This window comes from Elgaria multicarinata, chromosome 3 (genome assembly GCF_023053635.1).
Source record: "Elgaria multicarinata webbii isolate HBS135686 ecotype San Diego chromosome 3, rElgMul1.1.pri, whole genome shotgun sequence".
Classification (NCBI taxonomy): Eukaryota; Metazoa; Chordata; class Lepidosauria; order Squamata; family Anguidae; genus Elgaria; species Elgaria multicarinata.
In genome coordinates, this window is record NC_086173.1 from 106,379,295 (window position 1) to 106,406,575 (window position 27,281).

The window sequence follows — 27,281 nt, forward strand, 5'->3', positions numbered from 1 at the left end:
ATAGGATGATCCTGGGGGGAAAAGGCAGGTGTAGAAACGGCCAGAGTTGCTCATTCTCTTCCCCACCTCAACCTGCTTGTTCACTTGCCTCTCACTCTGGCAGAGACAATGGTGGTGGTGAGGAAGCTGGGCAGTAGATGCCACTTGTTCACTGTTCCTGTCAAGCAAGCAAGTGGTGTAAATGATGAGAAAGCAGGTAAGAAGCAATAGCAGCTGACGACAAAGGTGGTGAGAAGGGAGACTCACTTAGGAGGGGAGACCTTGAGGGTGAATTGCTCAAAAGCCCCCAAAAACCTGGAGTCGGTACTGTATATAATTAGCATCCTTGTTGTGCTACCTTTTTTATGGGTCAGAAATTTCAGTCCTATAAAAGCAGGGTAGAAAATAAGTAGAAGTATTGGATATAAATAACGCGATTATTCTAATAGGAGTCCCTGACCTACATAAACCAGCCTTAGAGAACATATATCACCCACCCAGACATCAACAGCAGTGCTCAGATAGTATCATTACCTTGGTTATGCAGAGGCGTGGATTTCAGCATTTAGAGTAAGCACAGTGTCCCAAGTGCAACTTAAAAGACTGGTAAGGCTAATCTAAAACAAGGGTTATTGATTCAACATAACCAGCCAGGAATCAACCCTCTAAATCAAACTTTGGCATCTTTAATCACCTTAACAAGCTCTTTCCCGAGGGCAAATTCATTACAAGCAAGTGATCTAATTGTAGCACTTCTAAGGTAACGCAAAATTACAGAGCAAATTTTGTGCAATGCAAACATTGCCATGTTTTTCTGAATACTTTTGGTATGTGACATGACAACCGAGGAGTGTGTGAAGAAACAACACAAGAAAGGAACAAAGCAAAATCATGAAAGAAGCATGTGTCCCTATGCAAGTCAAGAACCACTGATATATTCATCTCATTATACTCTCACTCATATCTACTCAGAGGTAAGCCCACTGAGTCCAAAGACACTTACTCTCATAGATTGTACTTAGGACTGCAGTCTAACTGGGATGGATCCAGATTTATGCAGGGTCCCTTTCTTCTGACAGCAGCCCCTCCAGTCCTCTGAAAATACTAAAGAGTGTCTGAAGACCCAGCTGAAAGGGGTGAGCTGTGTGTGGAGGGATGGTAATGCAGGGGGACCCCAATAAATCAGATGGAGAGACCTCATGGAAGCAGAGTCCTTCCTTTTGCGGAAGGCAGATTCTGAATCCAACCCAGTAGTTATTTTTGGCTGTGTGCATGAAGACAAAAGAAAAGAAAAACCCCAGACTGCTTTACACTGTAAGAAGAACCCAAGAGAGAAGCTCTCAATTGTAGTCAGGAATTGTGGAGCATCCTCTCCTGGGCTACACAAATGTAAAATACTAAAAATGTGTTTTTGAAGATTACCCGGCCATTACTAAAGGGCAATCAAATCCACAATTCTACTTATTTACACAGAATAATGAATGCAAATCAGCATTCAGTTATGCATGTTTGAATGCCATTGAAATCAACTAAACTTAAATGTTTGTAACTGAATACAGCACAACAGTTAAAAGCTTAGATAAAAGCTTTTTTCAAAAAAGATGGACATCGGGTCTATCAATTACTACTAGGTATATAGTATCTAAGAACAAAACATCAATGTTGAAAGGCAGTATATTATCAATTACAAGAAAAATCATGTGAACAAAAACAAAGGTTAGCTACACCCATTATGTTCTTGTGATCTTCCCAGAGGGGGGAAACGAATTAAGATGGACCATTAGTCTGATCCAGCAAGGCAATGTTTATGATCTTATAGTTCTTATGCCTGCCTGCCATTATTTCTTCTATTTCTGTCATTTGAAGCATTCAACATGTTTCAAATTTTAACAGTTGGACTTTAATCCCTTCCTTGTGCTCTAATAACTCAACCAACTTTAATAGCTTCATTATTCATATTAACTGAGAGATAAGGAAGTACTTTGGCCTTGTTTTGATGTAAGTTTCATCAGCAAAAATGTCAGACACATCAAAACCGTGAAAAATGTTACATCATCAAATTCTTTTCAGACACACAAACCAGCACCATTAATAAAAGACTGCTATCCAAGAAAGTGAACCACTTAGGGATTTTATTATATTTAGCAGTATACAAATATCACAAATAAAGTAGGAATTTGATGTGCAGATCATTCTTTCACAGTGGTATCCTATGCAACCTGCTATTACTTCTGTTTGTTAAGTTACTTTCATTTGTAGTTGTTAGAGCTGTTGTATCACAGTTCATACATATTACTCTGCCACACATATTACGTATGAAAGTTGCTTGAGACATAAGCTAAACTTTGCCAAATTCAGTAGTACAATGGCCTTCAGTGCAAGAATGGAGGTTTGACTAGCCAGAAATCCACTGAGAATTACACAAGGCACATATGACTAGGTAGCAGGCAATAAATCCATTCCTATACAGAGTGAAATTGGATGAAAGAAATGGGAAAACTGCATTGCTTTTTCCTCTCATTAAGTGTAATGTCTACATGAGAAACAGTATTAGAGAAGCACTGACATGCTTAGAATTGTCAAACTATGCCCTGCAAGTCTATCTACAACAGGCACAATGCTTGCATACCACTTTCACATTTACCATGTTTTTTATTCATACATCTGAGGACATGGAATTTTGCATCAAAGACAGCAAATGGTGCAAACCAAAGAAGTCAATCTCAAACAAAAATAAAGTCTCATACTAGGCAAATGTGCACACATTTACTTTTATCTTCTTTATTTTATTATTTTAAGCTTGCAAATAACCACTTACCTGGTCATGTGTAACAAGAATTGGCTCCAGGTGATCAGGTAAGAAAGCAGTTTATGAAGATGGCTATGAAAAAGGACTGGGATATATGTTGTAGCTTTTCAGACTTCTAAATTGGGCCTGTTCAGACAACATGCTAAGTCATGTTTAGGATGCTAATATCCTAAACATCTGAACAGGATCATTATATAGTTGTTTTAATGTTTTACTACTTTTAATGTTCTTTTTTATTGTTTTAAATTGTTGTACATCATCTTGATGGCTTTTTAGCAGTATATAAATGCTAATGATAAATAACATAAGTAACACACACCTTATATGATAGAATCCTCTAATAGGACCCTTATTAGGATGGGTTTACTAATACAAATTAATATGTTCTTGCACAAGTAATAAGAACTTCTGACTTAGAGAAATGTTTACAGAAGCTTTCTGAAGTTTAGAGTTCAATGAATTCTGTAAGATGAGAGAACTGTGGCACTGGCAACAAAACACATTTACTTCATGCCTTCATAAACTGAAAAGCTTCATCAGCTTCTTATTAACAGAAGCCATAAACTTGTACAGGCCTTTTTCTGCCTTTGAACACATCCTGCTTAATTAATCAGTCAATAAAAGACAAGGTTCTTTTTCACATCAGATTAAACACTTTGCCAAAGGGCTAGAAAAGTGAACCTGTTATCCCTTCTTTTCCAGGAATAGTGTTTCAGTGTGAGCCAGCTACGACTGGACTGCGACACAACAACAACCAATCACTTGTAGTGAACTTGGGGCAGCGCAGATGCAAAAAGCAATCTCAAGGAGAGGATGCTAAATAATACTCACATTTCCCTGGAGCACTATATTACCTCAGTAATTGTTATAATAATTCTATAAAGTAGGACTGTATAATGGACACAGAGAAGAGAGCACAGTGCTTGGCCTGGGCTGTTGTATAACAAGTTCTTAGGTTACATTAAATAGTCCAAAGAGGACTAATTTAGGGTGACTATATGAAAAGGAGGACAGGGCTCCTCTATCTTTAACAGTTGCATAGAAAAGGGAATTTCAGCAGGTATCATTTGTATATATGGAGAACCTGGTGAAATTCCCTCTTTATCACAACAGTTAAAGCTGCAGGTGCCCTGCCCTCTTTTAAATCTGGTCACTCTAGTATAGCTCCTACACCTTTAACTGTTGTGATGAAGAGGGAATTTCACCAGGTTCTCCATATATACAAATGACACCTGCTGAAATTCCCTTTTCTATGCAACTGTTAGCCCTGCCCTCCTTTTCTTATGGTCACCCTAACTAATTCATATTATTATTATTATTATTATTATTATTATTATTATTATTATTTATATAGCACCATCAATGTACATGGTGCTGTACAGATAACACAGTAAATAGCAAGACCCTGCCGCATAGGCTTACAATCTAATAAGTTGTAGTAAACAATAAAGAGGGGAGGAGAATGCAAACAGGCACAGGGAAGTGTAAACAGGCACCGGGTAGGGAGAAGCTAACAGTATAGAGTCAGAACAAACTCAATATTTGAAGGCTATAGGGAAAAGAAAAGTTTTTAGCTGAGTTTTAAAAGCAGTGATTGAGTTTGTAGTTCTCAAGTGTTCTGGAAGAGCGTTCCAGGCGTAAGGGGCAGCAGAAGAAAAAGGACGAAGCCGAGTAAGGGAAGTGGAGGTCCTAGGGCAGGCGAGAAGCATGGCATCAGAGGAGCGGAGAGCACGAGCGGGGCGATAGTGTGAGATGAGAAAGAGATAGGCAGGAGCTAGACCGTGAAGAGCTTTGAAGGTCAGCAGGAGAAGTTTATATTGGATTCTGGAGTGAATTGGAAGCCAATGAAGAGATTTCAGAAGTGGAGTGACATGGTCAGAGCGGCGGGCCAAGAAGATGATCTTAGCGGCAGAGTGGTGGACAGAGACCAGCGGACTGATAGAAATCACAACATACAAACAACAGTAGTATTCAGGTATGAAGTAGTTCAGGTATGAAGTCTCTGTTAGAGTTGCCAGGGACTCTCTATTTTTCTTCACTCTTTGGCCTTAGCTAGACCTAAGGTTTATCCCAGGATCGTCCCAGGGTCATCCCTGTGCATGGGATCCCGGGAACAGGCAGGGACAACCCCGGGACAATCCTGGGATAAACCTTAGGTCTAGCTAAGGCCTTTATCTTGTTTTTACCAAGAATCAGAAGTACCAGACTTTCTGTTGTCAGTGCTGAAAAACCATTTATGAACCAAAACATTTCTTTTCAATGAAGCTCTTTTACTCATCTATCTTACAATATATTATAGGCATAGTAATTCTGCTTCCTCTTTTTTATTTTGATCGAACTGTCCCATGCCAAGAACACAGACCACCATCGCAAGCTGAACTCTCTCTGTGCTGATCTTCATATATAGGAACCATTAAACAATTGTTTTCTTGAATTTAAGGAAATCCACTCACTATAGCTATAGAGCAGGAACTATAGTATGGTGGGGGAGTATCTGCTTTACATGCAAAAGGTCCCAGCTTCAATCAGGGTGGATTAATTTAAATCAAGGCAATTTAAATCAATGATTAAATCAGCAAGAAAAAAGTTGATTTAAACCAAGCTTCCCATTGAAATGTTTTCATATATTTCCTGAATAAAAGTACAAATCTGACCACTAAACCATGTAATTTACAACTAAATATAGTATTATTTACTCTGTTTCATTCTTACAAGTTGTTGCATCTCTTTATTTCACTGTATATATTTTGCACGTTTCCTTTTATTATATAGGGAATGCCTTTAAAATATTTCTATATAGAGTCTTTCTTATGACCAGTATCCATGACACTTTGAGATTAGCAGCACAATCCTATATAAACCTCCTCAGAAATAAGACGTACAATGGATAATTTTGTCTTTTTTTCTTTCCAGTGTTGCTCTTTTCTGCTTTTCTCTGTTTTGGCCCAACCTTGCCCTCACAAAAATACAAAGTAGCAAACCAGGCACAAAAATAATCCAATTTAAATGTTTAAAAAATCCAATATGTTTAAAAATCAGGTGGTGATTTGGGGACGGACGGACGCGGATCTCTGGTTCAAACTTTAGCTCTCAGTATTTCTTAGAACCAAAAGGTCCAGAAAGAAGCAGGTGGAATAATACCAAACAGAAAGCAAACTGTAGTACAGGTTGATGTTTTCAACTCAGTATTCAAGCAAAAAGATGGCTCCAAGCTGTACAGATCTTGAAACAACGTGAAAGATTAACTCAAGAATAGCTTTGGTCTAGGCCAATTATAGACATGCCAAGTTGCACTCAGTTTCAACTTAGAACAAAATATCTCCAGAAGAGATTACAGGGGTAGGTAACAGATGGATATCGTATCTTTCATCTCCAGGAATTGTTCATCAGTTTTTCACTACAAACAGATTTCATTCCTTGGTGTCAGACATATGGGATCCTTTAAAAGCTTCCTCAATTTTATCTTCATTTTCCTAGCCTTCAGTTTTAAATCCCTATTGTAATAAACCATTCAGTACAAAACATTAGCATATTTCCATTATTCCAAGATCCCTACATTTTTTAGAGTTCATGAGATATCCAATTAAGAAGTAGAAATTTAAAGTAAACATAACAGACAACCCACTCTAGCAATAGAGTAGTTTAATGGTGCTACTTTGAAAGTTGTACTTTTGCAGTATTTTACTCCCCTCTCTGTTACATGCATTAATATGTAACTTTAAATAAAACATGTATCGTTTTTAAGGTTTTACATGGTGTTTTTAAGCAGCTGTTTTAAAAGCTGGTCTTGCTATCTCAATGCTACATCTCACAAGATCACTGACGGACCATCTCACATGGCCAGCAAGAAGAAGAAGCAGCTTGAATGAATGAAATGGTGCTAGAGTAATAACAAAGAGGATTGCTAACAAATACTGAAGAAATGTAAAAGATGTGAGCAAGGGAAATGTTTTGAAGGCACCTTTGGACACCTCAAAAATGCCAGAAATGTTCACTTGCAAATATCTGCCGCATCACTATTAAAGTCATAATATCCAATGTCTTGCTGGCCTCATTTGAAATCAAGATAGTGAAGATTCAGAGTTTTTTGAATTAGGTTTAATAACCAGTACTACTATGCTGCTTATCCAAAGTAGAGGTTAGTCGTCACTGAATGTAAAAGTGAAGACTTAAGTTGCTGCATCTATTCATTTTAGGACTTGGGGCAGCTCCACATGCACCCGAATGTTATGTACAAATTGCAAACATGGAAAATATGGATGGCATACATGCATGTGCACAAATTTTTAAACTACCAAGTTTCTGTCAGCCAAATGACACCTGTGGAGTATGGGAGCTGACATTAGTACAGCCCATTTAAAAGATGCAGTTTTAAGACAGGACCAGGTGTAAATTTATTCTTAATAAACATTTATAAAGCCTAATCTTACATTCACTTTCTTAGAAGTAGGATCAGACTGGGAAAAGGTAATTTCAAATTACATCTAATATAGCCTGAACTCAAACTAGGTAAAGAGATAATTTATGCTGAGCTAATGGTTTCTTTATTAAAAGATTCATAGAATAAACTGGAAAGAAATATCAGAAGTAGTAATTCCCATACAGGTGGATCAGGACCAACTACTAAGATATGGAAACCTTGGGAGTGCCGCTTTTTAATTTGTAAGGAGGATTTGGAATTAGACAAAATTTAGTATATTGCTTTGTAAACTGTTTGTTAACCACTGCCACATAGACTAAGTGACAATGCTGTCTTAATGATATATCATTTTCTCTATCAGAGATGCAAATGACCGCTTTTTCTTCATCAGCTTGGACTAGAAGTAATCCACCATACCATTTTAAACATCCAACTGACTTGTCCAAGAACACACTTTGATACTACACAATACTGTTCTTGACTTAACATCGCATCTCGCAAAGGGTCACAACCTGTTACTTTTTTCCCAATGGCTGCAGCAAAACTGGAGGCTGATGTAATGCAGTTCTGAAGTGAAAGAAGGCTGTAAGCTTCCAGTGAGATTGCTGCGGAAAAGGAATTGCTAAAGTGAATCTGGGTCTATTAACCCGTTTCTTTCTGTGACATGATGACACAATCTTTTTTCAGAATACTACGTTGAGTGCATGCATGCTTGGCAGCTGCTGTTTCCAACAGTGTCACTCCATGCTAGGTAGCATAGACCCAAATGACAACCTAACCTTCCACACACCACCCAAGCCCAGACCATAGCTGAAGCAGGAGGCTGAAGTTCCCTGGCACAACTCTGCCAAGCAGCAGCAGTACATGTTACCTCAGACTACTGGGCTTGCTCAACTCAGATTGTTATTCTTCCAACAACATGTTTCCTCACTCCTCCTACTTTTTAACATACTGAACTGTGTGGAGAGGAGGAGAGAGGAAGCACCTCCAGGGAACAGCACCTCTTCTCTGATCTCTGGATCCAGGTTCCAGGCCATTTCCCCTGTTCTTCTCTTAGGATCATCCCAGGTATGCACACTGTCCATTCCTGCCAACAGATAGCTGATTTTTGTACTCTCTCCCAGAGATCACACATTGTAATAAGGATACCAAACTTGCCTAAAAGAAAACCATCTATCCTGAAAGATAATCCCCTTAAATCCTATTTGTTATGGAGGCTATTGGTCTGAAACTTCACCTTCGCCAGAACTAAACATGACAATGCAACTACCCATCTTTTCCTGTTTTCAATTGAAATAATTTCCAGTCCTTTCTGAATGGTTCCCTAGCCCTCTCTTCAATCTTCTGTAGCTCTCAGCTACAGTTCTCAGCTGCATTTCCCCCATACACCCCGGGACGATCCCGGGATAAATCTTAGGTCTAGCTAAGGTCTTACTCACTGGTGTGGACAGGATTGCAACCTTAGATATCCTGCTGGGCAGTTTTCTTCCATACACACACACACACACACACACACACTTATTTTTATCTTGGGAAAACATTTTGCATTTGTCTAGGAGTCATTATCTCTAAGGTGCCACCAGACTGTTTTTGCTGCAGTAGGCTTATATGGCTACTCTTCTGGAAATCATCTGAAGTGACGTACTGGCAGAATTAGGACTTTCCCATTGATTTAAAGTTCTTAATCCATCTGTCAACTAACATACTCACTAATGAAGACTTCAGCAGTTGAATTATAATACTACTGCTTCTAATACTGCTGTTAAATGCAAGGAGTTTGCCACATCAATGTCTACTTTATCCCTCCCTTCTTTGTGTCCCTCCCATTCCCCCCCCCCCCCCAATGCTGCCATCAATGTTTCTTTTATTGGAAAAGAGAGAAAGGAAGGAAGGAAGGGAAAGTGAGAGACAGCTAGGATGTGCTGGGACGGTCAGAACAGTACTGTGTTGTTAGGGAACTTCATGATCATTGCTCTTGTCAAGAGTGTAGAGTAACCACTTGCATTTCCTTCCAAATGGCCTTTACTCACGAGGGAAATCAACGTATTTAGCATTTTCAAGGTGCAACACATTCTATGCACTTTTTAAAAAACTGCATTCAGCCCAAAGGTGTCTCCCATCATCCAGCCACTCTGTGTGTGTGGCAAAATTCTGGCGCCTAAAATAACGGGCGCTCAGAGGGCATCGCTTCGCTCCTTTTGAGCTGCTCCTCCCGAAGTTTCTACTGCACATCCGTCTTCCAACTCGCTCTGACAGCAAGGAGGAAAGCTACACCCACCGCCAACAGCGCCGTCCCACTACCCCGCCTCCCCTTGGAAGGCGCCGGTGCCCCGTTTCCCCCTGCCCCACTGGTCGGTTTCTCCGTCCCCCGAAAAACTCTTTGCCTGCTCCCTCGGAGGCCTCGGCCTCTCTGACACCATGCCCTGCTTTCCTCTCAGCCTTCTCCAAACTACCCCCCCCCCACTACCGGGGTGATGCAACTCCAATGTCTTGCCTTTCCGCCGCCCCCATCCCGTATCTCTTAGCCTTGGCTCCTGCCCGCCCGCCGCTCGCTCGCTCGCTCACTCACCCCCGCGCTGCGCGCTGTGCTTGGCCGGGAGCCCGTTGTTGTAAGGCACCCAGATCTTTTGCAGGGGGTTCTGCGTGAGCTCTCGAGCCGGCGACGCCGCCATTCTTGCATTTGGGGCTCGATCCCCACGACTGCAGTCCCGCCTGCTGCGACAGCAGAGCGCTCGCCGGCAAGGAGATCCGGGAGGGTGCGCCGCCGCCAGCCAGACAGCCGGCTTGTGTCCGGAGAGCGTTCGGCGACGGAGGGAGGCAGGCAAGGCCACCGGAGGGCGGAGTCCACGCGGAAGCTCCGCCTCCTCAGGCCGCGCGGAGAACAAGTTGCGGAGCGCGGAGCAGAAAAGACTCGCCCCCAACTCTGGAGCGAAGCAATGCGCGGGAGGCGCAGAGCCTCGGCTCCGCCCTCTACGCGCTTCGCGGAGACAAAGGGGAGCTCAGGCTGCAGGGCTGGCCGTGAAGGTGGGTATTACGCGCCGCGGCCGAGCCGGGCGGGTAAGTGTGGAGAAGGAAGAAAGCTCCGCTCGGTCACCCCTGCTTTAGCAGAACGGGGGACTGCGGTAACAAAGGAGATATGCAGCGCAATCCTCTGCGTGCTTACTCGGAAGTAAGAGTGCATAAACAGCAACGCCTTCTGACACCTAAAGATTAATGCATTTGCTATGGCATAAACTCTCGTGGATTAGAGTCCAATTCATCAGATGCGACGAAAGCTTACGCTATACAGCCTTTAAAGTGTCACAAGACACTCTTCTTGTTCTTGCTGCAACACTACAGACTAATAAGGGTGCCCCTCTGGAAATTCTAATAGTGGATAGGATTGCAGGTTCAAATCGCTTTGAATCTCCATAAACGTTTCCACTGACTTAGGAGTGTATTATTATTATTATTATTATTATTATTATTATTATTATTATTATTATTATTATCATCATCCTGCCTTTTGCCCAATACTGGGCCTCCATTTAGTCTAGTATGCAATTGCCCATCTCTGACGGGGAAGGGGGTAGGGGGGAAGGAGTAGGGAGAGAATAACCTTGAGCAGGTTCATCAAGGGTTTTTCCTCTAATAATTCTTGGAGCTGTGATTTTCTGAGAAGACTGACAATCCTGCTTGGAAGATCCTTAGGATCCTTCCTCCTTGCACACAGCCATCCAAAAAAGCAAAGATTAAACCACTTTAAATCTAATGTAGTCATGCCGTAGTACTACGTAATACGTAGTATTAACCCTCCAAAGAACACTTTCTAACATGAGATGAGTTCATCAAAGTCAACACAAAAGAAAATTATGAAACGTTAAGAGTTCTATGACATTGCATAAAAAACCAGTACCGCAACTGAAACAGGATTTTTAAAATTATTACAAACCTGAGAATCAAGCTTTTTCAAAGTGAAGCGTGTAAACTTGCCTTGCAGGAAAAAAACAACCCAAGTCTATGTATGACATTACATACCTGCAGTAAATGCTAATGAGGTTTTGTCATTCAAATCTCTTAAGATAAATCAAAGACACATCTGCATGCTGTCAAAAAACCTAAATGAAAGATAATCACCAGATGTGTTCACAAAAAGTATCAATTTTTCCCATCTTTATAGTGCAATTCTATATATGTACTCAGAAGTAAGTCCCATGGAGTTCAAAAGGGCTTATCCCAGGTAAGTAGCTATAGGACTGCAGTCTCAGTTTATGGTCAAATTTCCTGATATATAAAATAATGAATGAAAAAAGTTGTATGTCTGAATGAATCATTTAAAGCAAGTAGGGCCGTGCAACACAATATTGCAGAGTATCAGTGTGTTACCTGAACTGGGGGGGGGGGGGGCGGGGCGTTAGTACCAAAGACAGAAGTCCCAGTTCTATCTTGGTCCTTACTTCATGTACAGATGTTTGTTTTTGAACATTTAGAAGTGGAACTGGTCCACATGCAAGTCAAGGTATAAAAGGGCTTCATGCAATTGAACACTGGATCTGGCCTGGGAGGGAGCATTTTGACCTTTGCTGCAACCTGAGAGGTATGGGGGTGTATTTGACTGGAAAGTCAAAACAGTCTCATCCTAACTTCTGATATACAATATTAACATTATAGGGCTGCTGTAAAATTACTCTTTCACAGCGCAGCCCTTGAACTTGCTTAACTTAAGTTCAATCTCTGGACAACACTGCAGATCCTGACCTGCAGTATTCAATATGAACTACACTGCGGGGCTGTCGTAAACTGCTCTCTCCCAGCCACAGTGCCTTCCAGTCTCCGTTTGAAGACAATGAACTGCATTTGCTTTGGTATTTGCATTGGCTGGGTTAGTTTTGAATGTTTCATACTGAATAAGAATCAACTTAGAAAAAGTAGGGACTTTGCTGTCTTTTGGTGTGGGGAAAACATCACTGATGGCCAATCCTAGGCCAATGGATTTCTCCATTGATTTTGATGATTCCATCATTACGAAAAGCAGCTTAACCATGTGAACCAGGAAATGACCTTTTTATATCTATGTTTTATTACACTTCCTCGGTTGTCTTTTGCTTGTTTTTCTGAAGGAAGAAGAGGAATGGATCAAAGGGCAATGCAGCCCTGCAGTGTAAATTGCCTAAGAGGACACTAACTGGCTCCATCGCCTGAATCACTGCCTGGTGCTAAATAGAACTTAGGACACAATCCTGCGCATTTAGACAAATAGTCCTACAACTCCCAGCATTCCTCAGCCAGCCACAGGTGGGGAATGCTGGGAGTTGCAGAACTTTTATCTGTCTAAGCATGCACAGGATTGCACCCTTAGCAGCTCATGTGATGGAGTTAACTACGTACTGCATGTGAGCCATACACTGGGACAGCTGCATATACAATTACAAATCGACATCTGAGTCACTACAGCTCATGGACTCTAACATTAAGCACCCAAAAATGATTAGCAGAGGTGCACAAACTCAAAGACAACCAACTGAGCCTATTTTACTTATTCACTGAACCTAAGTGATTTGTCCAAGGCTAGCCATTTCCTCTATGGCAAATATTTTTTAAATTTTTTGTAAGGATCCACAAGTTGTGCCAGCATTCTTAAGCATAGTCCCATTTTTACAGATGGGGAACTTGAGCGTTTTACTTTCCTGATCTTTGGCAAAGTTGCATGTATGCACGGGATTGCTATCTATGTATGAGCACATTCTAAGCACTGATGCTTCAGCAATAACAAACAAACAGCCATGTCTTGTGCATGTTTACAGAGGCATCACTGACTTCAGTAGAACTTGCACCTAAATAATTGGGCATATGATTGCAGCCTTAGAAGTTAAACACCCCAAAATCAACAAAAAGGGAGGAAAACCAGAACAAGGCATGCTGTCAGTAACTAGCCATTCCAGCAGGCTGTACTAAGGAAAATAAGAGGGCGCAGCCATTCCCCAAGCTTGGATGAAGACCACTTCCATGAAGGTTTCCTCTCCCTCAACCGTCATCTCCAGCAACCATTCAAGCAAGGCTGTATTGAGGAAGATGAGAGGGGAAAGCACCAGAATGGCTGACTAGGGAATGCTGGAAATTGTAGGACTTATTTCTATCTAAATATGCATAGGACTGCACCCTTTATTATTTTCCCTCGTCCCTCCCTGTTCCTTTTTCTTTGTGCGGTGTGTGTATTTTAGAATGTAAACTGTGGGCAGGGACTGTTCCAGTCAGTCCACCATGCCCCCGCCTCAAGGATACACCATTTATTTATTTTTATTTATTATTGCATTTATATTTCGCCTTTTTTCCTCTAAGGAACCCAAGGCGGCATACATAATCCTCCTCTCCATTTTTATCCTCGCAACAACAACCTTGTGAGGTAGGTTGGGCTGAGAGTCTGTGACTGGCCCAAAGTCACCCAGTGGGTTTCCATGGGAACTAGAACCCGGATCTCCCGACTCCCAGTCCAACACTCTAACCACTACACCATTCCATACTATTCCCCCTGCCCCTATCATCTGATTTTCCTGTCAATCAGCTGGATGTGCTCAGCCCTAATTTGGGGTATTTTGCAGGATTCCTCACACTTAAAGATTTTTTCCCCGTATTTGTTGCTGCTGCTGCAAAACTTGGGGTTTGCCCCAAGCCTGCTGACATCTCCCTCTTGTGCACAGATGGTGCTGTCTTGGGGCTCCCACTTTGAACTTAAGAAACAAGAGGAATTACAATAACCTCATCATTGGAAGCACACTTGTGTGAGGGAGGGGAAGCAGAGAAAATGGAGAGTGGGGGGGGAGGACTGCAGACAGCAAAACAGCTGCATATCCCACCTCCCCAACATTTCAGAATATGAGAATGGGAACACTCCTATACATAAGAAACTGTGTGTGCCCAAGGCAAGACTCTGGCTAGCCAGGAGGTGGGCCTGGGGGCAGAAGCTGTTCTGGAGACAAGAAAGCAAGGAAAAGGGAAAGCATGTGCAATCAAGTGACTTTCCCTCACCATATTACTGGAAAACTGCAACTTTATCTTTCTCCACATGTAAAAATTAAGGAGCAGGACTTACAAGCTGATTGCATCTCATATATACCCATAACACTCAATAGCCCTAAGCAGTTCTGCCCATGGCTGCAATTTATATCGCCTGAATGGCTCACTTTTTGGCAATCAGGCAAAATACTCCTGCATACCATACCATGTATTGGAGAACAATGACAGACAAAAGCTATTCCTAAATGTCCTTCTCCTGGCCTTCCTAGAAGCACCTCGTTGCCTACTGTATGAAACAGCATGCTAGAGCAAAGAGGGCTTTGATTTGATCCAGCAGGGTTTTATATTCTGCAGTGCCCATTCTCCAAGTTCCTTTGCATCTGAAGTGAGAGAGAGAGAGAGACTTTTTGGTGAAGTACAGTTCCTCTCCTGTTAATTAACTGTGGAAAGAGTGGCTGATACAGTATATTTGGGACGTAGGAAAAAGAGGTTCCATAGCTACACCCGCCAAGCCCACGGGCACAGGAGCAAAAGACACTGTCTGGTGAAAGCTCATAGAAGAGAATTTTTAAAAAATGCTGCGTACAGAAGAGGGAAAATCTGATGCTGCTATGCCCCTATTCAACTAGCTAATCAGATATGAACTATTGGCTAAAGGTAAAGAGAGGCTAAAATATACTGAATAAAACAATCTACTGCAAATCATCCAGAGAACTGACTGGTAGAATCTGATCCCTATTTACCCTGTACTTATAGGAATGAATTTCTGGAGGAAAAAGCCAGAACAAGAAAGGCATTTAAACAGTATCACACAGCTTCCAAGTGAAGGCTATACTCTGTGAGGACTTTCATGTTCTTAAAAACAGACCTTGTCCAAATCAAGATGCAGTACTTCTAAAGCATGAAAAACCGGTTCATAGTTTCACTGAGAGTTCATATGGACGATGTGCAGAAGATAAGCTCTATATTACTTTCTCTCACCCCTTACATCATTTTTAAAATACACTTCTGTTATAGATGGAAAATAGATTTTTTTCAGATAAAACTTAGGGTGACTCTGGCAATTAATATGTGAGGCTCCATTAGGCATGAACACATACAAACACAGCAGCCCACAAGAGCTTTCTAATGCAAATTGATAGCATTCACTGCTGTATTAAAGGTGGAATGGATTTTTTTTTTTCATTCTCAAGCAGCCAGATGCGCAGTAGAGATGTGACGCAAATCAAGGACAGACAGCACCCACTTTCTTGGGGGTAATTTCCACTCAGCCAGGTTGCTTTAAAGCCTGTTTAAATCTACAGCAATGATAAAAGTGTGTGTGCGTATCTCTTCATCTGTCAGCAACATAACACGAAGACCATGAAACCTAGACACCTGAAACTTGGGATGCATACTAAGAGATCCAATGGCTGGGTTCATGCAACACGCTAACCCACCATGGGTTAATGTGTTGTCTGAGCACAGTGAGTTTTCTAAAGGTTGATTAACAGGTTATCTGAATGCAGCGTATTTTCCGCAGGGTAGCTTGTTAATCATGCAGTGTGGTTTATTTTTCTCAGGAAAAACAACAACTTGAGAGCTTATGGATTGTTGTTCAGGTTATCTGAAAGACCGTATTCTCCCTTATGAGCCTGCCCATGCTTTGAGAACCTCTGGGGAAGCCCTTCTTTCAGTCCCACCATCTTCACAGGTGTGCCTAGTGGGAACATGGGAGAGAGCCTTCTTGGGGGCTGCTCCAGTGCTCTGGAACTCTCTTCCTAAGGAAGCTAGACTGGCTCCCTCCTTGATGTGCTTTCAGAAGCAGGCAAAAACTTCTTTGTTCCAGCAGGCCTTTGGGGAATGATCTGGGCCTCTGTCTATGTTAAGGACTTGTAAAATTGTCGTGTATTTTAAATGTTTAAATGTTTCAATATTGTAATATGTTTAATATATATATTTACTTCTGTATATTTCTTTTCATAGGTTTTAAAATGTATATTTTAATGTTGGTTATCACCTTTAAAGCCCTACATGGTTTAGGTCCAGGCTACCTGCTGGATTGCCTTCGCCTGTACAATCTGCCCCACACACTCAGGTCCTCTAGAAAGAATCTACTTCAGTCAGCAAAAACTAGATTGACAACTGTTACCCAGAGGACCTTCTCTTCTGCTGCTCCCAGACTGTGGAATGGCCTGCCGGAGGAGACTCATCAACTTAACAGTCTATTAGCATTTAAGAAAGTTATTAAGACTGATCTCTTCATACTAAGGACAAGGCTGGCCCAAAACATTTTATTGGGTGAGCAACAAATGGAGGCATCTCCCACCCTCCCCAAGTCAAGATGTGTAACGCCTATGGCCAGCTAAGTTATTTTGGTACCTAAGGCTGAAAATTCCAGAAGCACCTCTGCCCTTCCTTGGCATCCCACTACTATGGAGCAATTTAACTAACAATTTGCCACCTTTTCATGACACCCAACATCAGCCACCTGAGGCAACTGCCTCACTCTGCCTAATGACTAAGGAATTACTAACTGTTCTAATACTGCCCAGCTAATTGTATAAACCTAAATCTGCCTAACTGTAAAGGTGTTACCTATGTAATCTAACTGCATGCAATTGCAAATATTACATTTTTCAAATTGGAAAAATTTGAAAAAATTGAACGGACACTTTTATAGTTTATTATTTAGAAGGATGCTTTGCTTTCTTTATGGAGTTGACTGACCCAGGTTCAAATTTCAGCTCAGCCTTTTTCTTCCTTTAATTTTCCAGTTGTAAAATGAGAACAGCAGCTCCCTTACAGAGTCATTGCAAGTAAGACTACAGAGTTGCAGAAATGTTACCTTACAAGGCAGATTTGAGGATATAAATTGTAAGTTTGTGGGAAACTTTGCAGTTTGTAAAATTATAAGCATTATTAACAACTCCAGCAAGAAGGAATTTGTGTTTTCAATAAAAGGAGTTCTACAAAAACAAAGTACTTGAGGCAAAAGCAACCAAAAGGAAACTAAGGAAATCTAGATTTGTTTTTAAGTTCATTTCCCCTTTTCTTAAGACAAATACAAATTCCAGCGTTTCTCTAGTGAGATTACTAAAAAGAAGGAATGGACAAAAGCATTTGCAAGACTGATTCTTAAATTCTGGTTGCCTAGAAGCAAAGTCTGCAGCATTGTCAAATATAGCAAGACTGCTAAAATCTGATAGTTTTAAACATGAAGATATTAACAGACAAGAAGCAGGCTAACACATAATTGAGGAGCATACTCATAACAATATCATCCTCCAGAAAGCTAATGAAACAAAGTTCTTATACGTAATGAGAAGGATACCTATAGCAAAAATTGTAATGTATTTTGGACACTAGAAGTAGCCCAAGAAAGAAGGAAAGCAAAAGGCAACAGTGATAGGAGGAGATATGCCCAATTAAATGCAAAATTCCAGAGGTTAGCCAGAAGAGATAAGGAATTATTTTTAAACAAGCAATGTGCGGAAATGGAAGAAGACAATAGAATAGGAAGGACAAGAGACCTCTTCCAGAAAATTAGAAACATCGGAGGTAAATTCCAGGCAAAAATGGGTATGATCAAAAACAAAGATAGCAAGGACCTAACAGAAACAGAAGAGATCAAGAAAAGGTGGCAAGAATATACGGAAGATCTGTATAGGAAGGATAATAATATCGGGGATAGCTCAGACGGTGTGGTCAGTGAGTTAGAGCCAGACATCCTGAAGAGTGAAGTTGAATGGGCCTTAAGAAGCATTGCTAATAACAAGGCAGCAGGAGACAACGGTATCCCAGCTGAACTGTTTAAAATACTGCAAGATGATGCTGTCAAGGTGATGCATGCCATATGCCAGCAAATTTGGAAAACACAAGAATGGCCATCAGACTGGAAAAAATCAACTTCTATTCCCATACCAAAAAAGGGAAACACTAAAGAATGTTCAAACTATCAGACAGTGGCACTTATTTCACATACCAGCAAGGTAATGTTCAAGATCCTGCAAGGTAGACTCCAGCAATTCATGGAGCAAGAATTGCCAGATGTACAAGCTGGGTTTAGAAAAGGCAGAGGAACTAGAGACCAAATTGCCAATATCTGCTGGATAATGGAGAAAACCAGGGAGTTCCAGAAAAACATCTATTTCTGTTTTATTGACTATTCTAAAGCCTTTGACTGTGTGGATCATAACAAACTGTGGCAAGTTCTTGGTGGTATGGGGATACCAAGTCATCTTGTCTGCCTCCTGAGGGATCTGTATAACGAACAAGTAGCAACGTTAAGAACAGACCATGGAACAACGGACTGGTTTAAGATTGGGAAAGGAGTTCGGCAGGGTTGTATACTCTCACCTTACCTATTCAACTTGTATGTAGAACACATCATGCGACATGCTGGGCTTGACGAATCCAAGGCTGGAGTTAAAATCGCAGGAAGAAACATTAACAATCTCAGATATGCAGATGACATCACATTGATGGCTGAAAGCGAGGAGAGCTGAGGAGCCTTATGACAAAGGTGAAAGAAGAAAGTGCAAAAACTGGGTTGCAGTTAAACCTCAAAAAAACCAAGATTATGGCAACCAGCTTGATTGCTAACTGGCAAATAGAGGGAGAAAACATGGAGGCAGTGACAGACTTTGTATTTCTGGGTGCAAAGATTACTGCAGACGCTGACTGCAGCCAGGAAATCAGAAGACGTTTACTTCTTGGGAGGAGAGCAATGACAAATCTTGATAAAATAGTTAAGAGCAGAGACACCACACTGACAACAAAGGTCCGCATAGTGAAAGCAATGGCATTCCCGGATTGACCTATGGCTGCAAGAGCTGGACCATAAGGAAAGCTGAGCGAAGGAAAATAGATGCTTTTGAACTGTGGTGTTGGAGGAAAATTCTGAGAGTGCCTTGGACTGCAAGAAGATCAAACCAGTCCATACTCCAGGAAATAAAGCCAGACTGCTCACTTAAGGGAATGGTATTAAAGGCAAAACTGAAGTACTTTGGCCACATAATGAGAAGACAGGATACCCTGGAGAAGAGGCTGATGCTAGGGAAAGTGGAAGGCAAAAGGAAGAGGGGCCGACCAAGGGCAAGATGGATGGATGATATTCTGGAGGTGACAGACTTGACCTTGGGGGAGCTAGGGGTGGCGACAGCCAACAGAAAGCTCTGGCGTGGGCTGGTCCATGAAGTCACGAAGAATCGGAAGCGACTGAACGAATAAACAACAACAAAGGACTAAATATTTGATACCTCAAACGTGCTTATTTAAAATTAAAACCCAAACGCTGCCAGTAGATGGCACTTCAGCTGCATGTTCACATAGCAAGAGTTGTGTATGAAAGACATCCTGAAAACAGGCCAATTCTGGTATAACCCTCTCCCCCCCTTTTATTAAACTAGTTCTGAACAAACAATGTTGTCTTGCTCATACACTTGCTTTGCCTCAACAGGAGTTAGAGGATGTAAAAGGCCATCATTTTTAATCCAGAGCAGGATTGGAGCTTCTTTCTACCTCACCAAGCAGAAAACAAGTATCTGAAAGGATGCAATATCGATCAGGATTGGGGCTCAGCCTTCTCACCACACAGGCTGAAATTTTTGTACTCCCATTCATTTGTCCCAAGCACTAAGGGAAGAAAATGAATAAATGTTAGCCAACAAAAAAACAACAACCAAAAAGTTCAGGTAGCAATGTTAGAACTCATGCATGTTATCTGTTTACTCCTCATTATTGTAATCCTGGACAAAATATTTTTCCTAAATATTTCAGTCAAAAGTACTTTGCACACAACTGTAATTTTGAGTGTATTGAATGAGAAACCAAGCAGTTTACCAGGAAAATACTGATCATGGCCCTCAAAAGTTGCTTTCCAAGGATCCAACCCCCTATTTTAAACCATATTTTCAAGGTTTAAATGAATATCCTTCATATCTGCATAAGAAAGTATTTATATAATCTACAAGAGTGGGTTCTCTAGGTTAAAGTGATCATCAAATATTTCTCTCTCTGTAAAAATCTGGCTCATTCAGGACCTGCTATGCAGCATAATGCACATTTCAGCATTGAAGATCTAGCTCAACATAGAATTTTCCATGAAAGAAAATTACTGAAATTATTTACATGCTGTCAACCAAAATAATAATAATAATAATAATAATAATAATAATAATAATAGTTATTTATTGCATTTTTATACCGCCCAATAGCCAAAGCTCCCAAATAGCTGTAAGCTTCTATTATCCCTGAACATTGCTCTGCTGTGCTCTTTATCTCAATGGGCTCTAGTAGAACAAAATAACAGTGTCATTTAATTAGATAAGCTTTATAGGCCTTAATCAGAAACATAATTTTCACATGTTAGAAGCTATGCTACTGTCTGCACATCTGTGTGCAAGGTGCATCTCCCAATATGAATAATTCTAGCAATTACTTTTAAATTATATATTGTTTTAACTTGGATCATGGTTTAATTTGTTTTTAACTGTGTATATTTATTGTTTTATATTGTATGTTTTTATTTGTATGCCACTCTGAGATCTTAATGATATAGGGCGGGATATAAATGTTTTAAATAAATAAATAATTCTATAACAAAAATGCCACAATCAATACTCTTAAGAAGGGATATAGCTGATTATCCAAACAAATATATTGTTACACTATTTTCTGCTGCTTGATTCTGCTTAAGTTCATGTAATTGTTCTGCAAGTCATTTGCAAACAAACCTATAGAATGAAGACAAGCCTACTAAAGGTGTAAGATGACGCATTGGAATTACATTACCAAATAAACTGAAGTAACTGCATGCAAGAGCACATTGTCTCTAAAGGTTGGAGTCCTGTATCATCAAGAATGCTTGGGAAGGATACAGAATTGTTACAAACAGTTTTTAGGATGTTTTAATAATGTATACTGTTTTTAATTCAGTTTTATGTATTTTATACTTCTAGTTATGCTTACTCCGGTCAAGGAAGCTCGTAGCCTTGGCTTTATCTTCGACTCCTCGCTCTCCTTTATTCCTCATATTGAGGCAGTAGCTAAATTTTGTCGATTTTTCCTGTATAATATTGCCAGGATTCGATCATTTTTGTCTGTCTCTTCTGCCAAGACGCTTGTTCATGCACTGGTTATTTCACGGTTGGACTACTGCAACCTTCTTCTCTCTGGCCTTCCTTCTTCTCACATCAGTCCGTTGGTTTCTGTTCACCACTCTGCCGCAAAGATCATCTTCTTGGCTCGCCGCTCTGACCATGTTACTCCGCTTCTGAAATCTCTTCATTGGCTTCCAATTCACTTCAGAATCCAATATAAACTTCTCCTGTTAACCTTCAAAGCTTTTCACGGTCTAGCTCCTTCCTATCTCTCCTCTCTCATCTCACACTATTGCCCCGCTCGTGCTCTTCGCTCCTCTGATGCCATGTTTCTCGCCTGCCCAAGGGCCTCTACTTCCCTTGCTCGGCTTCGTCCATTTTCGTCTGCTGCCCCTTACGCCTGGAACGCTCTTCCAGAACATTTGAGAACTACAAGTTCAACCACAGCTTTTAAAGCACAACTAAAAACTTTTCTTTTTCCTAAAGCTTTTAAAACTTGATGTTGTGCAGACTTCTACTGTTACTTTCTACTGTTAGTTTTTCCCTACCCAGTGCCTGCTTACCCTACCCTGTACCTGTTTGCATTCTCTTCCCCTCCTTATTGTTTTACTATGATTTTATTAGATTGTAAGCCTATGCGGCAGGGTCTTGCTATTTACTGTTTTACTCTGTACAGCACCATGTACATTGATGGTGCTATATAAATAAATAATAATAATAATAATAATAGTTGTTGTTCCCCGCCTCGATCCAGTCTAATAATTATTATTATTAGACGTATTTTTATTTTATTGTTTTTATTTATATGTTGCATACTCCACCTATAAGCCCTGGAAGCAACTCACAGCAGTTAAATACAATATCGCTACAATATAGGTGTTGTCTTCTGCAAACTAACTGGATGAGATTATAAAATTTCAAAGAGACACAGCTGTTAAGTAACTGGGCCCAGACAAAGCTGGAACAGTGTTTGTAATTTAGGACTGGAGTTGTTTATTCTGTCCATTCTGGAGTTGATGATATAGGAAAAATAAAGATAGTATTTAACATAACTGTGCTGAAATGCTTAAACTAAACAGGCTGCAATCCTATGCATACTTACTTATGAATAAGCCCTACTGAACTCAATTAGACTCCTGAGCAAACACGCATAAGACTGTGCTTTTAAGCTCAGTAATTTAGCATCCAAAAGAATTGGTATTTCTGATCCCTAGCTACAAGGGAAATGAGTCCCAGTAACACTAGGGTGACCTTATGAAAAGGAGGACAGGGCTCCTGTATCTTTAAGCAGACTCCACATCAGAGTCTTGCAGACTCTGCCCAAGCTTATAATGGGGCACAGTGATGAAACTAGAGAACAAAACACTCATTATCTTGGCAAACAATTTCCAGACAAGTTAGCCCTTTCTTTTTTTAAATCCAAATGATTACAAAATTGCTTAATCTGGTTATTATAGATATACCTCCCATTTCTAATTGTAACTTAAAGATAAAAATGATCCCTCAAAGTTTCAGAACTGCACCTTAACAAGATATGTATTTTTTGTCAGAGAACGAACACTTTCCATATTTTAAAAGCAAAGTGAATGTACCGGTCTGTGCGTGAAATACTATTATACTATTTATTTATTACATTTCTATTTGCCCATTAGCCAAAGCTCTCTGCTTTTTGCAAGACAAATTTTAAAATCATAAAATACAACAACACTTTTTGTGGACACTTCTTGAAATTTTCATGTTTTGCAACTTTGCACGCTTATAGAAAATGTTCTGTTTCACGAAATTCAAATGTTTATATATCAATTGAAAGACCTGATTCACGTAATACAACAATCCTGCTTCTTTTCCTGGGTGTCCAATCAACTCTTTTCTTTGGTGCCATTGCTCTATTTATGATGTACATATGTACACTTTCAATTTGAGAAATATTTCAAATATTCACACTATCTCTAATTGCGCTTCAGTTACACAACAGCAAATCTGAATTTCCCCAACTTGAAAAGTGATGTATCGCAGCTACTGCCATGTGATTGGTCCCCAGAACAAGGACTGTGATTGGCCAGTAGGGTTTACAATTCTAGTCCGCTTCTTCACTCAATCGCACCTGTTTGTTTTTAGACTAAAGTAAGCATAACTTTTTTGTACTGCAGATATTTGCATTCTGTTTTTTGTATTGAATTCAGCATTAACTTCTCTTTCAATTAATATATAAACATTTTAATTTCGTGAAACAACATCTTCTATAAGCATGCAAAGTTGCAAAACATGAAAATTTCAAAAAGTGTCTACAATTTTGGCCACCACTTTATACAGTCATAATATTAAAACAGAATATTACACAATATTCAAAGAAGAATGTAAGTTGCCTAAGAGTACAAGGGGAAAGCCAAAATACAGATGATTTAGAAAATACTGAAGACAAAATATAGTCACATTAAAAGGTTGTTAATAAAAGACGTACATCACCTGTTATGGAAATATAACTGATTTTCCATCATTCCCTTCGTCCATTTCTCCCCTTCCCTTCTTCTCTCCAAAACCATCCTTCCCTGCCCCGAATTACCATCTTTTGGTTTTAGATGAGTAGAGTAGACCCTCTACTCTTAGGTAGGGAAGAAAAGCCCCATTTACCTTTTTGGGTAAGGTCGCTTACTCAGGTGTAAGGAACGAGCCCTAGCAGCTGGTTAAATCGCCAGGCGCTTATGTGCGCAGACACACATCTTTTTCCTTTCCCCAAGGCTCGGCGGGAAACCAGGGAGAGAAATAAGAGGTGGGAAGTTTGCCCATCGAAAGGAATGTCAGGCGCCATTTTTGAGGGCTGGGGGCTTCTTCTTCACCTTCCTTTCCACACGCTCCGGCGGGAATTTGGGAAGGGACAGTGAATACTGATTGAATGGAGGGAAGGTGAAGCACGAAAAGTTCTGCCACATAGGCAAGGTGGGACAGGAATGTCCCAGGGGACATTGCAAAGGGGGTTGGGCAGGAAGGGAGATTGTGCAGAATTAACCCTTTCCCCTCCCAGCTGAGCATGTCGGGTGACGTAAAAGGTGACAATTTGGGCTAGTAGCCAATTGTAAGTGTAGGATGTTTTTCCCTCTGTATAAAACTAAAAGTTAATCTCTGCTCGTGGTCTCTCTCACCCCTTTTGATCTGTGGAGAGAACCCCATTGCGCAAGGGATTTTTGGTACCTGATTGTGGAAATAAAGCCTTTTCCTGAAAACCTGCATCCGGATTTTTTTTATTTGAATCAATTGGTTCGTATTCCACAATATATATTACACACCTAAATTGATTTATTGTGAATTTTAAATTGCTGATATTGTTCTATTTTGTGTTTTGATTTTAATTGATTTTATTTGATGTAAGACATGTTGTGTAATACATGTGTAATATAAATTTTACATTAAAAAACCTGTTTAATCATGTCCATTTCTGCAATGCTTATGCCTTCCCTAAAATCCCAACTTCTAGGATGCTGCAACTCCCATTTTCCTTTTTATTATAGCTGACCTCCATAGCTGCATTTTTTCAAGACTAATTGCATTAATATTCTCATAACAACTGTCATTAAAGACTCCATATTTTAAAAAAGCACTTTGCAATGAAATATTTGGCATGATGCTAGAAAAGAAGAAACTTCTTCAGAAACTGGGAAAGCATAATTGGGAAATCTAGGTAAATCCCAGATGTGCAAAAGGAGGAAGTGGTACCGGTGACTCAAAAGGTGAATACATCCCTTGTATCTTGCAACTGAGAAATATCGTTTCATCACAAGCCGCACCATGCAGAAAACAAGTGCCAGCTGTGCTGGAGAGCAAAAGGGAAGCACACACTGGCCTCATCCACCAGTCAGGGGGCTAAGGGCCACTAGAAAGTTGTATCCCACGGACCCCCAGGAAGTACACAATGGCAAGAAAGAGACCAGCCTGGCCCAATCTACTGGCTAGCAGAAAAGCAGCTGCAGGGAGTTGATTTCCCACCTCCACCCCTGCCAGAAAGAACCCTCGACTCCAACTGCCAGATGCACAAGCAAAGCAAAGTATGATCTGGCCCCTTCCATTAGCCATTGAGAGACTACTTGTGTTTCTTTTCTTTTTTTTTCATATTACTTATTATCTTTTTCTTTGCAGAACCATTTGATTAAAGATCTGTGTATGAATCAGCTAGCCTGGCTATCTGGAGAATGCTGGGAGTTGTGAGACTTTTATTCTGTCTGAACATGCACAGAATTGCATCTTAAATAAATAAAATAGACAAGAGAAGATCTCCATCTTACAGCTGCTCTTGGTTAAACGTATTTTATTTCCTGCTATTTTAAGCATGGTGAGAGTATGTATGCTAATAGAAGAACCTGTATTCTTCGCCCAAGGCAAGACGCAGATCTGAGTTACAGTGGGCTTTTGTATGTTTAGAAATGAAGATTAACTTATGCTTCTCTCTCCCAGAATGCATTGTGAGGTGTAATATAGCACCTACAGCACCTACCAATGACAAATTCAATCAGTCTGCAAATCTCCATTTTGGAATTATTATTATTATTATTATTATTATTATTATTATTATTATTATTTATATAGCACCATCAATGTACATGGTGCTGTACAGAGTAAAACAGTAAATAGCAAGACTCTGCCGCATAGGCTTACAATCTAATAAAATCCTAGTAAAACAATAAGGAGGGGAAGAGAATGCAAACAGGCACAGGGTAGGGTAAGCAGGCACAGGGTAGGGTAAAACTAACAGTATAAATTGGGCCTACCTGCAGACCTCACAGACATAACACCTGGCCAAATGTTTAGTCTCTTCTATTTCTTCACCTATCCCCTCCTTTTTGTCTATCTAGCCTGATTAAGAATTCTGGAGAACTCCAAAGCATGCACACTATTGTGGCAATTTAGTTGATCCTAATAAAGGAATTGCCTAACTATGGATTTTGGATTTTTAAAATTCATCTTCCAAGTAATGCTTGCTTCCTTGAACTATCAAACCTTTTGAAGTTACATTCATTTTCCACCAATCTGTATTATTCTGGATGAATAACAAGCCTGGATTAATGTTTTACAAATTTGCTAGTAAGTTCAGAATTGATCATGAGCTTTGAAGCATGTGCAGCTTGCATCTAAACAATACTATTTCTGTGCATGTGCTGAATTGGTTGGATTAATCCTTTTCTTGGTAAAATGTGATGATGTCACTTTAACCACAATGAATCATGTTCAAAGAAACAGCAAATTTGTAAAACATCGATCCAGCCTTGTTACAAAGGTAAGCATTACGAAAGGACAAGTTTTGACCCGTGAACCCATACACATGACACAATTAGCAAGAAGGAGGTTCACAAGCATAAACACTCATGCTCATAGTACTAGGCATGAATTTAACTCAAATTACAGAATGAAATGTTAATATGCAAATTAGTTATTAGCTCCAATGCAGCTGCCTATCCCCCACCCACCCCAAAAAGGTGCTCCTAGAGGGGGCAAGGGAACCTCAGTGTGGGATGATGCTGTAGAATGGAGGAATTGCCAGAATTCAGGGAGGCTGCCTTTTTTACTGGCACAATATGCAATTGGATCCAAGGCATAATGAATGGAGGTGGTGGGAAACTGAAGGGTTATTTTCCCTCCTTCCTCTTCAAAATACTTTTAATTTTTGTAAGCGTTGGATGTTATGACAGGAGAGAATAAATCTCGTCACTAAAATAGCTGACAACTGAAAACACACTCAATGTGCTGTATCGTAATTTCAAGAAAGGCATACAATTGTTTTAAAACAGTTCACAACACTCCCACAGTCTAGGCAGAAATTGCGTAATGCAGTACGTGCTGTTACTGTAGCAACATCAATGATTACTCCCAGGGCAAGGCATAAAAAAAAGTTCTCAAAATACTGCCCTATAACAAGAGAATGAATGTCTTAATTTTAAGCAACTCTAACACATCCTTCAAAATACATCATGTATTTTTAAATAAATATCAATTTACCTGGTCCTCTCTC

The 27,281-nt window shown here is 40.3% G+C and overlaps 1 protein-coding gene across 5 annotated transcripts in view; it reads right to left on the reverse strand.

The window, feature by feature from the left end:
- PFKFB4 (6-phosphofructo-2-kinase/fructose-2,6-biphosphatase 4) overlaps positions 1–27,281 on the reverse strand; it is an 82,402-nt gene that overhangs the window by 36,520 nt on the left and 18,601 nt on the right. For 2 of the 5 annotated variants that reach the window (XM_063121173.1, XM_063121172.1), the window contains exon 1: positions 9,778–9,888. The exons of the other annotated variants lie outside the window; for them this stretch is intronic. In XM_063121173.1, coding sequence (XP_062977243.1) covers positions 9,778–9,880 — 103 coding nt within the window. In that variant the 5' untranslated portion in view covers positions 9,881–9,888. Of the gene's footprint in view, positions 1–9,777; positions 9,889–27,281 lie in introns of those variants that run through there. 5 annotated transcript variants of the gene reach the window in all.